Genomic DNA, 16,356 nt, shown 5'->3' with positions numbered 1-16,356 from the left:
TCCAAAGGTGAGAAGGAATGGCCAAGCAAAAAATGCAAGAGAACAGTGTCACAAAAGCTGAGAACAATATCCAGAAAAAAGAGGTGTTCAAAAGTCAAATGCTGAAAACAGTAATAGCTAGTATTTATATGGAATTTCTAAGTTTGCAGATCATTTTACAAATATCTCATTTTATCTCACACCAATTCTGGGAGCAAGGGAAATTATCTTCAGTTTATAGATGAGGAAACTGAGGCAGACAGCAATTACCTGATTTCCCCAAGTGTATCTGAGGTTGATTTGAACTCGGGTTTTCTTGATCCCAGGTTCTGTACTCTATCTATTAAGCACAGAAATGTTGGGGATGTTCAAAGGCTAAAGTGAAGTGATCCCCTGCCATCAGGTTCCTTTTCTTTTCTTTTCTTTTTTTGCTGAGGCAATTGGGGTTAAGTGACTTGCCCAGGGTCACACAGCTACCAAGTGTTAAGTGTCTGAGTTCAGATTTGAACTCAGGTCCTCCTGACTTAAGGGCTGGTGCTCTATTCACTGTGCCACCTAGCTGCCCCCAGGTTTATTTTCTAATAGAGGATAGAGTTTATTGGAATTTCTATATATTATCAACAAGCTCAACAGCAAGAGATAGAAAGAGAAATTCCATTTATATTCTAATAGAAGAGACAACATATTCACTTATTGTATAACCTTTAATCAGCAGAGGGGCTGATGGGGAGGGTAGTTTTTTTTTTTCCCAACTGGAAGGATGAACTGAAGAATTATGGAAGACCAGAATTTTTAAACTGGTCTAACCCAGAGGCAAATAAAAAATACTGCTTTGAAGGGTTCTACTATTCCAAAGTGAATGTAATCATAGCAGCTAGAACCTTTTATGGCTCACTAATCTGCTTAAGAGTGGTCTCCCAATTGAATTCCCAATCCCCATATTTTTGCCCACCTGCATTTTTTATTTCCTTCACAGGCTAATTGTACAATATTTCAGAGTCTGATTCTTTTTGTACAGCAAAATAATGGTTTGGTCATGTATACTTATTGTATATCTAATTTATATTTTAATATATTTAACATCTACTGGTCATCTTGCCATCTGGGGGAGGGGGTGGGGGAAAGAGGGGAAAAATTGGAACAAGAGGTTTGGCAATTGTCAATGCTGTAAAGTTACCCATACATATAACCTGTAAATAAAAGGCTATTAAATAAATAAAGAGTGATCTCCCAAACAGAATCTGTTTGCCTGAGTGTCCCTGCCTCACACTGGGAGCTTGAGAATTTATCCACTTTTCACCTCCTCCCTGCAAAGCCAAATGGTTGAGAGGACCATTTTCTTTTGCCTCGCCTTTCTCTCTTACTAAACATTCATCTGTTTAGATGAAGCTGAAATATCTTATTGGTCTGTTTTGCCCATGGGTAACCATAAGATTTGTGAAGTGATTTGCCTAGGATCACACTGCCAGTATATGTCAGAGGCAGGTCATGAAAGGAGATGCTCCTGGTGCTAAGGCTGATTCTATACACATTACACTGCCTCTAATTTTCTACACAAATTGTAAATTAGCTCTATGTGCCAATTTTACTGTTTTTGTGCATTTTATTTTTTAGTGATTGTTAATATATACATATGTTTTATATTGTGTATGATTCACAATAAAATAAATGAGAAGAGCTAACAGAGAAAACAACAGAAAGATTTCAACATCTGGTTCCCTGAGTTTTAAGTCTCAGCTGAGGTCAAATCATTTTTTGTTTCTTGTGCCCATCTCCAAGAGAGAATTTGTTTCTGTCCAGACTTATGGTTTCATCCTAACGGTGTAGATCAATAACTGTTCCACAATCTGATCTTAGAGAATTGCCTGATGGACCACACTTAACACTTAACACCACATTGCCGTATACTAAGATAAGATCAAAATGGGTCCATGATTTAGGCATAAAGAATGAGATTATAAATAAATTAGAGGAACATAGGATAGTTTATCTCTCAGACTTGTGGAGGAGGAAGAAATTTGTGACCAAAGATGAACTAGAGATTATTATTGATCACAAAATAGAAAATTTTGATTATATCAAATTAAAAAGCCTTTGTACAAACAAAACTAATGCAAACAAGATTAGAAGGGAAACAACAAACTGGGAAAACATTTTCATAGTTAAAGGTTCTGATAAAGGCCTCATTTCCAAAATATATAGAGAATTGACTCTAATTTACAAGGAAATCAAGCCATTCTCCAATTGATAAATGGTCAAAGGATATGAACAATTTTCAGATGATGAAATTGAAACTATTTCCACTCCTATGAAAGTGTTCCAAATCACTATTGATCAGAGAAATACAAATTAAGACAACTCTGAGATACCACTACACACCTGTCAGATAAACTAAAATGACCGGAAAAAATAATGATAAATGTTGGAAGGGATGTGGGAAAACTGGGATGCTGATGAATTGTTGGTGGAGTTGTGAACAGATCCAACCATTCTGGAGAGCAATTTAGGATTATGCTCAAAAAGTTACCAAACTGTGCATACCCTTTGATCCAGCAGTGCTACTACTGGGCTTATACTCCAAAGAGATACTAAAGAAGGGAAAGGGACCTGTATGTGCCAAAATGTTTGTTCAGCCCTGTCTGTAGTGGCTAGAAACTAGAAAATGAGTGGATGCCCATCAATTGGAGAATGGTTGGGTAAATTGTGGTATATGAATGTTATGGAATATTATTGTTGTGTAAGAAATGACCAGCAAGATGAATACAGAGAGGCTTGGAGAGACTAACATGAACTGATGCTAAGTGAAATGAGCAGAACCAGGAGATCATTATATACTTCACCAACGATACTGTATGAGGATGTTTTCTGATAGAAGAGGATTTTTTCAAGAGAAGATCTAATTCCGTTCCAATTGATCAATGATGGACAGAAGCAGCTACACCCAAAGAAAGAACACTGGGAAATGAATGCAAACTGTTTGCATTTTTGTTTTTCTTCCTGGGTTATTTTTACCTTTCGAATCCAATTCTTCCTGTGCAACAAGAGAACTGTTCAGTTCTGCACACATATATTGTATCTAGGATATACTGTGACATATTTAACATGTATAGGAGTGCTTGCCATCTGGGGGAGAGGGTGGAGGGAGGGAGGAGGAAAGTCGGAACAGAAGTGAGTGCAAGGGATAATGTTGTAAAAAATTACCTAGGCATGGGTTCTCTCAACAAAAAGTTATAATTATTTTAAAAGCAAGAGAATTGCCTGGAGCACTAACAGGTTAAACTACTTAACCTAAGTCACAAAGTCAGTACATACTAGAAAACTAAGGCTGCCCTAACTCCAAGGACAATTCTCAATTCACTATGCCATACTGCCTCTCAACTAAGGAATACTAAGGAAATAACAGCAGTGTTAATTTATCATACTTGAACAGAAACAAAGAAAAATGTTTAAAGCCACCTGCAAAGGATAAAGAATGATTTGCTCCGATGAAGACTACTGGGGGTAACCAGGTGGCATACTGGATAAAGCACTAGCCCGAGAATCAGGAAGAATTCAAATCTGTCCTCAGATGCTTACAAACTATGACTCTGGACAAGTCACTTAAGCCCCATTGCCTCTCCCACCCCTGCCAAAAATGAGTATTCAGGTGCCTCGGGTTCCAAAGAAAACTCCAAGAATTCAAAAATGTTTTAAGTACTGGTAGCAGCTTCAAGATTTGAAGAAGAAAACACTTAACCTGGATTTTTATTGTATTTGTTAAAAAAATGTATCATTGATGTGAAAAAAGAATCAGGTTATCAGGAAACCTGGATTTGACAAATCACAATTTATCTAAGTCTCTTATTCCTCATCTGTAAAGTAAAAGGGCTTGTAGTAGGTGAATTCTACAGATCTTCTAGCTCTAAAATCTATAGTTAAGTTTTTAGTTACGTCTTGTACCATTCTATAGAAAGCAATAGTTGACATGTAATAAGCAATAGTTCAGATTGTATTAAGAGAAACAAAGAATTGTCCATAACTGATAAAAACAAATATGAGGAGCCTCAGAGATCAAGGCAAATCTAGTCCCAGCATCTGAGAAGTCTGAGTTTCTTGAGAAATAAACACAATTCTAAAGTGCTCCTACATTATCAATCAGAGGGGCTTAGAAAGAGCTAATCAATGAGACAACAGGGTAATAAAGAAAATCAAACCTGAAACAGACACCATCCTTTTCTATATTTTAATTACCATTATTGCACCAATACACCTTATGCTTTATATACACATATATCTTTTTTTTTTTTCAGTTTTGCAGCAGTTCAAATACATAATATATTATCATCTTGGGGAATGCAAAGTAAGAACAAGTGAAGGAAAATAAAAAAAGAGAGTCCCAATGGTTAACCACTAGTGATTCTCCTATTTTCCTTTAGTGTTTTCATTTGAAACGTAAAAGGACCTTCCAGAACTCAGCAAATGCAGAACTACTTGATATATAGCACAGGGGGGAAAAAAAAGACAAAAATAAAGATGGACCCACAAGTCCATGGGAAAGACAAGAAAAGATTTCAGGGATAGAGAAGATATGTATTTCCAAGTTAAATTCAAAGACTCTTCATTCAGAATAAAAAAACAGCCTAATGGGCAAAAAAAAGGAAAAAAAAAAAAAAACAGGAATGATACTTATTTATCACAATAAATCGTCCCTCATCATAATTAGCTACTTAATAGAAACAAATGAAAATGTCCTTTTCTGTGGAAAAGGAAATTCTCTTCACAGCATTGTGAGGAAGAAAGGGAAATGTAAAAACAAAACAAAACAAAACAAAAAAACCCTCAAACTTTGTTCTGATATTTCTCTGGGCAAAGTTTGTCAGAACCTTCCCTTTTCAAAACTTGTCAAACCTCTGTAGCTGTGGTTCTCCTGAGCTTTCTTTATAAATGGCAGATACAGGCATAGCAGCAGTCCCCACTTGAAGAGCTGAATACAGGAAATGGATTTCTCTGGTTAAAAGGGCCAAGCTTTATAGGAAATGAGCAGAGAAGACATACCTGGTCCAACAAAACAATCTAGTTCAGACACTGTACCAAGGAAGGATGGGCATGTTACACACCATCACCTGCAAGAGGACTAAGCGCTCTGTACTTCCCCTATGCACAGATCTGACTCTCACTCTAAAATCACACAAAATGCCAAAAAAAAAAAAAAAAAAAAAAAAAAAGGAGATCTTGCATCAAATGAAGTGACTAGATGGCGCTCCAGGAAACAGGCAGCTTGGGACAACAGCCAGCCAAAATTCTTACCCTAGTCAGAGATATTGCCCCAGTGAAAAAATACAAGGTGATGGAGCAAATGGCACCAACACAACCCTCTTCTCAAAGGGAAAGACGTGTAAACATAGAAGAGGGCAATGGAGCTGCTCCCAGTACTGTCATTTCCCAACTGAGATCAGTAAGAGGAGAACATGGCAGGAAGTGGGGAGCAAGAGCTTCGCTCATCTATCTACACAGCCTTCCACCCACCTCTCACCCCTCATTTTGTAAACACGCAGGCCTGGAAGTCATCTCCAACAACTCTATCCCAATGTGAAGTCCTGGGATAAAGGAGAGAGTGATGGGGTCAGTGTCTCCTTACCTCCCAACATCTATTCCCATAGAATTAAGTCCTTTCAATTGCAGAAACCAAATGGAACTGCAAGGAGGTTTGCACCTACCTACTGTGTTACTTGAGAGAAAGGCTGTCCAAGGGTTACCCTGTCCCAATGCCACCCAAAGAGGGCCATGGGAGAAGGGTAAAGAACTAAAAAGGGAGCTGAGCGACTGTAAGTATAATTCCCCTTGATACGGAGATCCTGGCCTGACAAGCATTCTCTGCTCACTTACAAGTGGGCTCAAACCCACCTCTCACCCTTGTTGGGCAGCAGGAGATGCTTCCTGGGCTGCACAGCATGTGATCAACAGTAGGGAGATACATAAACCAGCTCTTGATTGAAATAAGAAAGCTTTTTAAAAGACTGTCCAGGAATTTCAGTTCTGGAGAAGGTAGAATTTTCCAAATCCCCCCCTCAAATTGGTGCCCTTGTATTCTCTTGGTCTTCAAGTTTATCCTTGCTGCTCAGAATTGGACCCAGTTGGACGGCTGTGGTGTCTGATTTGGAACAGAGCTGCATTCCAGGAGACAAGAGAAAGAAAGCCAGGAAAGCAACATTAATAAAAAAGCTATCCAATTACAGTAATTTTTAGAAAGCCTCAACTTAGTGCTCCTACAATGAAAGGTTCTATGAAAAAACTATACTCATACCTTACACCTAGATTCCTTGATCCACCATGTATAAAACATCCTCATGATACTCTCTAATGCTGTCAAGGCTCATCTTTTCCAAAAGCATCAAACCTGAGGACAGCCAGGCCAACCATGTTTTTTTCCCTGCTTAGGGCTTTCATATGACTATATACATTTTACACCAAAATTTCTATTCAGTCCTCAGCCCCTGTTTATGAGTAAGCTTCCTCTCCCTGACCATTACCTGGATGCAGTACTGAAGTCTCCCCATAGATCAGTCACTGCATTAGCAGGACCAGGAGCAGAAACAGGAGCAGGTGCTGGTGTATTTGAGACAGGAACAGGAGAATCAAAGTCTAACAGGATATCTGAGTATATAACAGAAGGAAGAGGAAAAAGCAAAAGATAGTTATTAAAGCTGAAAAGAAATGGAAGAAATTACCTAGTCTGTTTCAATGTCCTCAAAAAATCCAAATACCCAAACCATCCTTTTTCTCCCCTAGCCTTCTATGGAAGGGGAAAAAAAAAAAAGGAATCATCCTACATATTCCATTAATAACAAAAACTTAATCTTTTTTGGCATATCAACAATTTTTTAAAACACATGCATCACAATAGCCCTGAGACACAAGTAGGATAAGTATTAAATGAAGAAGCCAAAGTTCAGAGAAGATATAGAGGAAACAAAGTGGCAGAACTGAGGGTCTCTGCAAAATACTCTTATCATGTAGACAACTAAGCAAAAGCATGGTCTAAAAAATTGTTAGGCTTCTTATATTGTTAACTCCCAATACAAAGATTTTAAGAAATTTACTATTCCTTATGTTGGCATCTTCATTTAAAGAAAACGAGCAGGGAAGAAGGGAAAGAAAAGATCCCTTGTCTCTACCCATTTTCTAAGAAGGCCATGAAAAAGAATGAGAATATCCACAAATCCCCCAAATTATGAAATAAAAGTATAATAGAACAAACACTAAAGTCTCCTAGAACATAATTGAAACCTGTCCTTTTACTATCACTTTTTCAATGCCAATGAACCCATTGGGTACCATGTTCCTAAACCCATCCTTTGCTTCGGTGGAAATGACCTGGAAATTTAAGTTCCTTTAGATCAGACAGACAGGTCCACACATCTAACTCTCAAAGCAGATTAGTATGACTCAGAAAAAAAACAAAAGAGGCTAGTTTTCAATGTGAAAGGTAAAGAGGAATTTACCTGCATCACTGCCACCTTGGATGGACTTCTGGATGGGAGGTGGAGTGACATGATTTGCAATAGGTACTGAAGATGAAGGTGGGGGAATAGTCACTTTGCCTCCAGGTGGAGGTGGCAGTAAGCTCAGGCCCCCAGCCCCTGCAGGTCGAGGCTTAGATGTTCCTGCTTTCTTTGTGGTAATATTCTAAAAGAGACAGATTTGCACAAATAGATGGAAACACAGGAAGGAAAAACAATGATAGGGTTGGGTGAAAAGAATACACACAAACTTACCCCAATACTCAATTTGATTGTTTGTCCTTCCTTAAAACCTAGATCCAACTTGGGACGAGTGTCCATTTCCTGAGACTCTTTGGTGATCTCAGTTTCCTGCTTTACCCATCTTCAAGGGAAGGAGAAAATGGCTAAAGGGATGACAATAGATAACTTCCCACCCACAATATACAAACAACCCTGATAGAGCCTTTTCCTTCTCATCAGAATTACAAGTCAAATCCTACAAGGACAAGAACATAAACCCCAAATTTTAAACAAGCATTCCAAACCCAGATTTACAGAAATAGGGACTGAAATTTAGAAATGGATATAGTCATAGGCAGGAAGGAAAAAGGAAGGACTCTAGATTCACAACAAATGGGGTAATTAATATAAAGTCAAGGGCATAGAAGAAAAAGAAAAACAGAAGACTATTCTCCCTGATTTAAGAGGCAGGTCACACTCACTTGAAGTGATCTTGCAGAGAAACGTTGAAGTCAAAGGCATCACCCCGATCTGTGAAGCCGATACCAATGAAAGCACTACGTCCTGTGGGAAGGAGGGGAACGCTCAGGGCAGAAGGTGTCCTTAGGAGAGCCCCTACTACACACAAGGCAGTTAACCAACTGCTCAGTCTTTCCTCTAGCCACTACTATGCCCATGCTGGCTGTCAATGCAATGACCACATCCCTGGTTTGGATTTCAATACTAATAAGTACTTGAAACTACTCCACTAAAGCTCTATTCAAATGCCACATCATAGCATGGAGATGACCTGATTAAAAAAAAGTTCTGAGTACCAGCTGGCTGGTTGACTACGTATCTATTGTCCAATGACCAACTGCTTAAGACTCATTATCAGGTGTGCAGTATCCTGACCAATTATTCACTTATAGTAGCTCTTGAAGAATATCCCTAAATCATAGCAAGTTGTAATTAACAGTAGTGGAGGAAGTACCCACACCAATTAGGATACTGATCATTTATCTAGTGAAGGCAGTCTTACACTAGAAAAGCTATTTCAGCACGTTAAATAACTCTGTACTCTGAATAAACAACAGATTCCCTTACGTGAACTAAGAAATTAAGCTAAGTCTCCATCTATCACAGTCCTGAGCACAGGAAGAGAATTCCCTTATATATGAATCTAAAAAAAATCTAAAAAGATAAAATAAGCTTCTCATCTTTCCTCAATAAGCTTTAATCAGCCTAATTCACATTCACTGATATTACTTCTCCCATCTCCTTGTCATATGTACCTTCAATCTAATAATCCCTCTCACTCTATTAAAAGTATTACAGGAAATACAATTCAGAGATAACCACAAATAACAAATAAAGAAAAGGAGCTACAAGAATTGTTCATTTTTGTTAGATATTCTGATTGGTTGATTCAAGCTTACTTATGAAGTTCATCTTCATCACTGTGCTATTTCTCTGACTTATCAAGATTCCCCTACCCACCAATAGTATCTCTAATGAGTTAGTAGGGAGGCAGGAAAGTTTGGGTGAGACAGACACAAAGGTACCCGAACCAAGACTGAAATTAATAACTGGTTCTCCCTTAGCCCCAATCAAATTCCAGTGTTGGCTCCCATACCAGTGCCATCTTGAATCCGGATCACAAAATATCGGCTAGAATCTGTCACTGTCTCCACAGCAATGCCAGGATATTGGTCCACTGGTGCCTGAGCAAATAGCTCCCCTAAAGGATGAAAAAAAGGAGGAAGCAGGAAGAGGTGTCTTTTGAGCAGAAAAGAAGTCTATTATATATTTAAGATAGCTCACAATATAGATTGCTTCCCTGAGTCTGAAACCTAAACATGCAATTCTATTAAAGTATCTACTCACTACATTACCTGATACTTTGTCTTCAAGTTTGATGTAGGCAATCTTCCCTTTGGAAGTGATTCGGAGACGACCAGTCCAATCAGGCTGATCTAGTTTCCAGTCAGATGCCCTGGGAAAAAAACAGGGAACTTCAGGACCATAACAATGCTCTTTTATATTTAATATTTCAATTCCACTCCTCAGTACCAGATTCCAAACAGCTGTATCCCTCTCCATTCTGCTTACCTCATTATTTAATCAACAACAACTACTTTACATAAGTAAGCAAAATAGAAGAGTAGTAAACTTGGGAGTAAGAAAGGCTTGGGTTCTATTACAATCTGAGACTCTATGAGACAATATAAGACAATATGTGACTCTGGGCTCTTAATAAAATAGGGATAATAATAGCACTTAACCACATGAGACTCATTAGGTAATATATTAAGCCTTTTGAAAATCTGAAAGTACTACTGAAATATTTTCTGTTAAGTATTAGTATTATAATTATTCCAAAGACAAACTTTTTCCTAGAAACCACAATGTTTAAATGTAAAAGGCACAGAACCATCAAATAAGATTTGAAGGGATTCTTAGAAATCCCTTAGTCCAACCTCCTCATCTTACAAATGAGGAAACTGAAGAAAGCCCAAAGGAAGTGATTTGTGGCAGGGCATATGGCATTTGAATCAAGTACTTAGACTTCTGTTATTTTATACTGTCTCCCCAAAATAATTTCATCAGTTTAAAAACTTTTTTGAATACCTTGACAATAACAATCCCTATAAAGTGCTTTATGTATTACAGAGCTTTTTTTTTCCCCCACAACCAACCTGGAAGTCTAAGAGTGCCATAATTATGGCACTTATAAAGAAACGGAAGCTGATTTGCCCAAGATCACAAATCTAGTAGAACTCAGAAACAAGCCTCATGCTATGGAGCATAACTCTATACTAAAATGTAAGTTATTTTTAATATTTAATAAATTGATTTTTAAACTATTTTTTAAATTTAATTACTACTTGTTTTGTTTTGGTTTTGCTTTTTAGACATAGTAGAGAAAGGAATCAAGGGTTGTTAGGAATTTAAACACAACAGTTGGAGAATAGGTGACAATGGAGTCAGGTAAAGCATGATATCTGAAGAGAAGCAAAATAAACAAAAAGCTGATTAGAAAAATTAAGAGGGAAAACCAAATAAGACAAAAAAATTACCAAATATTAGAACCCATAAACAATATCCCACTCTGTCCATTTATGTAAAATTTAAATGCTTAATAAACAATTTATTGTATTAAATTTTCTAAAACATAGTCTTAACATAGAGGTGCTATATAAATCTCAGCTATTTGTACCAGCTTACAATTATTCATTTAACAAATCAACAAATATTAAGTGTCTCCTTTGGGAAAGGCATTATGCTATGGATAAAAGATTTTATGTCCCTCCCCAAGTACCTTAAATTTTATTAACAAGGTATAAATGGATCAAATAAATGTTCAAGATTTTCAAGGAATATCTAAGGAAAGACTGAAGAAAATACCAACAATTCTGAAAGGAAGACTCTTAAGGACAAAGCAGCACCAAGCACGGTGCCCTGAACCTAGGAGGCACTTAATGTTTACTAAAATTAAATTCAAAATTCTGAAAGATGAGAGGAAGGGGGTCAGAAAATTCCAGATATAAGAGCTTTTAAAATTTACTGGACATGAGACAATGCAAGTCAAATTTGGGAAAAGGATAATGGTTCAGTTAGGTTGGAATACAGTGCATAAGAGGAAGTTGTTTTTATTGCTCTGTCTTGTCCAAATCTTCCTGATTCCATTGGGGCTTTTCTTGGCAAAAATACTGGAGTGGTTATGGCCCCTGGGCTCTCCAGAAGCCTCCGAAGTGCAAATGGCTCCTCTGGGGGGTGCTAATGCTGGTGTATCAGTTCAATATAGAATGGGTGGAGACTGTTACTTCTGGCAAGGAAGATAAGAGCCCCTCATTCTTTCCCACCCAAGAACAGGTCTGGAAACAGCCTCCAACTTTCTACCCTAGAGCTTCCTCCTCTAACTCCACCCCACCTTCCATCCTTTGGACTATTCCTGTAAATACTGAGCTGCCTTATCTTATCCTCATTTATTTCTCTACTGATCTCCTTCAAGAGAAAAAAGAAAGAAGAGAAAAGGGCATCCTGAAAGCGGTGTAGGAAAATGGGGTGGTAAATAATGTCAACTACAAAGAGATCATGAAGAGTGAAAACTAAGGAAAAATCATGAAATTTAGTGGTTGGTAGTTTTTGAATATTTTCGGCTCATTTCAGAACATTCACTGGGATCAAAAGCCAAAATGTACATGATAAGCAATCTGGCAAATTAACAGAGATAATGAAATGGAAGAGACCTACAGAAAGACACCTTAAGGTATGACAAAAGTTTAAGGTTTAAAAAAATAAAGTTAAATCTGAGCAGGTTTGAAGGCATCAGGGAGAGTACCAGACAACGAGAAACTAAGGATGAGGAAAAGGGAAGAATGATTCCTAGAGGATGCTCTTAGAGGGCACAGGATACAGTCAACAAGTAAAATTAATCTAAGCAAAGAGAAGGCAACTTCATCCTCTGAGACTGCACCAAGGGAGAGTTTGGATACTGAGTTTTGAAGCAAGGGAGATAGAAACTTCCAAGGTCCATTTTTCTGTTAAAGAAACAAGGTCATCTGCTGAGAAAGTGGGGGGGGGGAGGGGAGGAAGGGGTGTAGCATTACTGTCTTAAAGAGAAAGGAAATGGTCCAAGAAACAACCAATACGAAGGCTGCTGTGTGACGGAGAGGGACCATTTCAGCTTAGGTAACATTTATTCATTGTGGATCCATCTGACAGAGTTGTCTAACTTCCTCCAGCAGTGAATGTCAGCAGAAGAACAGAGAAAAGTGGCCAGATGGTTAGATGACGGAGCTTTGGAGACTTGGCAGGATGTGAATGGTGGAAAAACAAGGAGGCACAACAGTCAAGGTTAGAGCCCATTACTGATATGGTTGTCCATAGGATCCAATGCTATGAACAGAAGAAAAGCTAGAACAGAAATAATTGAGAGAACTAGGAAAAACAGAGATCTAACAAAAACCAAAAAAGTAGATTTAAGAGGAATGAGGTAGAAATGTGGAAGTAAAGGAGATTGTGATCAGGAAAGATAATTTCAGAGTTTAAGCTGACAAAGGTAACATTACAAAATAGTTTTGGATGAGAGATGGGCAGGGGCAAGAGGGGAAGAGGTGTCCAAAGGTGAGTTGGGATATGACTACCCCTGTGGGGAGCTGAGATAAAAAAGGAGATTTTAATCATTCAGAGTGTTTAATGCAAAAATTACTGTGAATAATGGAGTCCTGAGGACAAGGGAAGAGTTTGGAGTACAAAATCAATCAATCAGCAAGTATCTATTAAACATTTATGTGCTAAGAAATCTTACTTTTTTCCAATAAAAGCTCTAATACCTCCCTCCTCCCACATCTTTCAGAATTTAGAATTTAATTTCAGTAAGCATTTATTAAGTGCCTATTAGTTCAGGGCAATGTTCTAGGTGCTGCTTTGTCCTTAGAGTCTTCCTTTTCAGAACTGTTAGTATTTTCTTCCTCAATCTTTCCTCAGATATTCCTTTTCAGAAAGCCTGGGACAATTAATAGAAAAGAATAATGTCTATCAGCTTACATATATCAATCAGACTATTTTAAGTTTTCCCTACTGCTATTCTTCTTTTCATCCTCTTCAAGAGTAGGAAAGTCCATCAAGCCCATTCAGTGATGGCCTAAACAGTAAGATACTACTAAAGTCTAGTAAGGTTAAGTTGTTATCAATCAAATAAAAAAAAGTTTTCCTACTGATTAAAACAAGTTGGAAAATTACTCAAATTCTTTTTATGCAGATTATAAATAGTATATGTGTGTATATGTGTGTGTGTGTGTGTGATACATAAACTTATCAAAACTCTTATCTTATTTTTTATTTATTAACACCTCATTATCTCTAGAAAATCCTAAACATGCCCAGGTAGCCAATCTACCCTCACACAGATTTATGATTTACATTCTTCTATCAACAGAAACCATTTAGATGCCTATTCATGTTCATGTTAGATGCTTACATGTATAAATAATTTAAGAGAACAGTCACTTTCTATCAGTACTATATGAATCTCCCTAGATCTCATCCAAGGTTTGTAGATAATCAGATGATGGATATTATAGTAGAGTGAAAACAGAATGAGAAAAGCTGGCTTTGATTTTAGGCTTTGACTCTTACTGGCTGTGTGACTGCAAACAACTTTTCTGACCCTTAGTTTTCTCATGTATAAAATGTGGATAATAATATTACTTGCACAACCAACTTCACAGGCTGATCATGGGGGGGAGAACCTTATAAACCTTAAAGACCTGAATAGTAATTATCCTAATTGGGAAGCAGGGGAAGTAAACTAAGAGACAACAGGCTGACAAAAACAAACAGAAAAGGTTGTCCTGGGAAATGCCAGGGGAGAAAGATGGAGGTAATTTTTGATCAGAAAGAAAGAATAGCCAGGGTTTTTGCCTCCTAGAAAGAGAAAATTGATAATGAAAGAAGAAACCAAGCAAAAGAGAACAGAGCACCTTTTTATGACCAATGGAACAAGAATAATAATTTTTGATAGTGATTGCTGGATTCAGAAGACTAATTGCAAAGTATGGGGGCTAGATAAGGATAACTAGGAAATGGGTGAAAACACAAGAAAATGCGAAGAAAAAGGAAAAAAGGAATAGGAAAAAAGTAATCTGAAGGAAGTAGGGAAGATTATGGAGATACCAAAGAAGGGGATTAGGAAGTATAGTATAGCAGGCTCACTCTGAGTAGATTTCATTCTAATATTTGTTTTCCCAGAGACTAAGGAAGAAGGGGGCAACACATAGTAAGTACTGAACAAATACTTGTTGATTTATTGAAAGCACTAGAGTTAATTAGGAGAAGGGATGGCAGAGTTATAGACTGAATGCCACAGTATGGAAAAAAATTTTTTTAAAAATACCCAGATGGGACAGGATACCAATATTTCAGGGGTGAGGACTGTTTGAACCAGAGAACCTGTCACTAGGGTTCTGGCACTTGATAAATGCATACTGATTGACTAAGGAACACATCAGAAAGGGAGAATTCAAAGGTGAGATGGTGAGTGACTATGATTTTCCTGATGGGGTGAGGGGACAAAGGTGGATGGAAGGTGGCAATGACTGTGAGGCGATCCAGAGATGGGAGGGGGAAGAAGGGAAGAGGTGGAAGTAGTTTCTAATAGCAATCTGCAGGTGGAAGGATGAATCCAAAAGTGGGCTGGGGAGGGAGGGGTCCAGAGACAGAATGGAAAATGGCAGTGGTTGGTTTCCAGCAAGAACTGGCGAAAATAATAATATCAGCTAAAAGAAAGAAGTAGTTATAAAGTATTTTTAAGTTACAGAGTCAATTCAAGCTATCTCATTTGAGACAACGCAAGAATGAGGTATGAATAGGGACCAGGTGACAGGTGTCTCTCCCATCGGGCCAAAATTCATAGTCCTGTTCTTGGGTCTAACTAGAGAGGGGATGAGGATGGTTTAAAAGGGGATGGGAGAAGGTATCCTATGGGGGAGGGGTTCAGAGGCGGGATGGGAAGTGGCCAGGGTTAGGGGTTGGAATCGAGAGGTAGGATGGAAGTGGTCCCCGGGCGGGACGGGGTTTGACAATGAGGGAGAAAGGAGAGGGGAGGTGTCCAAAGGTGAGTCGGGATATGATAATGCAGGTGGAACCTGGAGATGGGATGGAGGAGGGGAGAGAAGGCAATGTCCAAGGCGAAGGACGGCCAGAGGGGGTCAAGGAGATCGCGACGGGGGTCGGGAAGAGGCAGCGGAGAAGGGGGCAGTGCTCAGGGAGCGCACAGCCTGGGAAGGGGACGGGAAAATGACAAGTCGGAGGTAGGGGACGTCAGGCGCGGGCGAGGGCGCACTACCTGTATCCGCGGTTGGAGGTGCGCGGCGGGATGCGGTAGACGCTGATCTCGGGCTTCACGCACAGAATGGACTCGTACTCCGCCTCGGCCGCCATCTTGGATCCGCTCTCCGAGTCTTCGGGAGAAGGGAGTACACAGAGCGGAGCGGGGGCGGAGGTAGGGGCGGGGGGAGACGGACAGGGAGTGATGTCACCGCAGTGGCGTCCGGCGGCGCCACTTCCGTGCCGCGATACCAGGGAGTCCTGCGAGCACCCATCAGACATTTCGAGGTCGCAAAGCAGCGCCACCATGTTGAAGCCTGCAACGGGTGAAAGCTGCCCATTCTCAGCGGCCATCTTATACGCTGGCAAATCCTCCTTCCCGATTCGCGGGGGGGCATCCACGGCCACGGCGCTCCGCAGTGCTTTTTGGCAAAGGCTCCGCGCGTCTCTGCCGAGAAAGCCATCTTGGGAACTGGCAACGCTCCGCGCCAGAGCAATCGCTTCCGCCTTGATCTCTGAACTTTGTTGCGCTTTGTGGCAAAGTGGGACTCCCGCAGAGTCTGAGCTGGGGGAATTGCCCGAAAGATCCTTCCCTAATCATCATTGTAACCACAGCCTATTAGAGAGCTTGTAGGGCGCTTTTAAGTTTGCAAAGCGATTTCCATCAGGATAACCGCAGGAACGTCCACAAATATGGACCAGCTAACAGGTGTCAGACGGGTGACTGCGCCTTTCGAAATTGATGGCTCCATCTCTCACTCCTTGGGGTTAGTTACCTTTTGTCTCTTTCATAAAGAAGGAAACAAACATTACCATGCACCTAGAAGCGCTTTATAAAGTACAT

General features: G+C 39.3%; 1 protein-coding gene across 1 annotated transcript; it reads right to left on the bottom strand.

Annotated features, from left to right (window-relative positions):
• Window positions 1-4,180: 4,180 nt before the first annotated feature.
• NECAP1 (NECAP endocytosis associated 1) lies at window positions 4,181-15,887 on the bottom strand. Its single transcript, XM_003771187.4, has 8 exons — window positions 15,532-15,887; window positions 9,575-9,675; window positions 9,316-9,420; window positions 8,183-8,264; window positions 7,734-7,842; window positions 7,461-7,644; window positions 6,489-6,612; window positions 4,181-6,125 (listed from the first exon to the last, which is right to left on the bottom strand). The coding sequence occupies exons 1-8, from the start codon at window positions 15,864-15,866 to the stop codon at window positions 6,077-6,079; spliced, it is 1,089 nt and encodes a 362-aa protein (XP_003771235.2). The 5' UTR covers window positions 15,867-15,887; the 3' UTR covers window positions 4,181-6,076.
• Window positions 15,888-16,356: the final 469 nt, after the last annotated feature.

This window comes from Sarcophilus harrisii, chromosome 5 (assembly GCF_902635505.1).
Source record: "Sarcophilus harrisii chromosome 5, mSarHar1.11, whole genome shotgun sequence".
NCBI lineage: Eukaryota > Metazoa > Chordata > Mammalia > Dasyuromorphia > Dasyuridae > Sarcophilus > Sarcophilus harrisii.
Note: the sequence above shows the minus strand (reverse complement) of the source record. Positions and strands in the feature narration are given on the sequence as shown.

What these genes read in the sequence shown, in the direction of transcription:
- NECAP1 (XM_003771187.4), bottom strand. Translation starts at nt 15,866, where the DNA reads ATGGCCGCTGAGAATGGGCAGCTTTCACCCGTTGCAGGCTTCAACATG. An exon ending in CAATCAAATTGAGTATTGGG is followed by an intron (nt 7,645 to 7,733) that starts GTAAGTTTGTGT and finishes TGTCTCTTTTAG; the next exon opens with AATATTACCACAAAGAAAGC. An exon ending in CCAAGGTGGCAGTGATGCAG is followed by an intron (nt 6,613 to 7,460) that starts GTAAATTCCTCT and finishes TTATATACTCAG; the next exon opens with ATATCCTGTTAGACTTTGAT.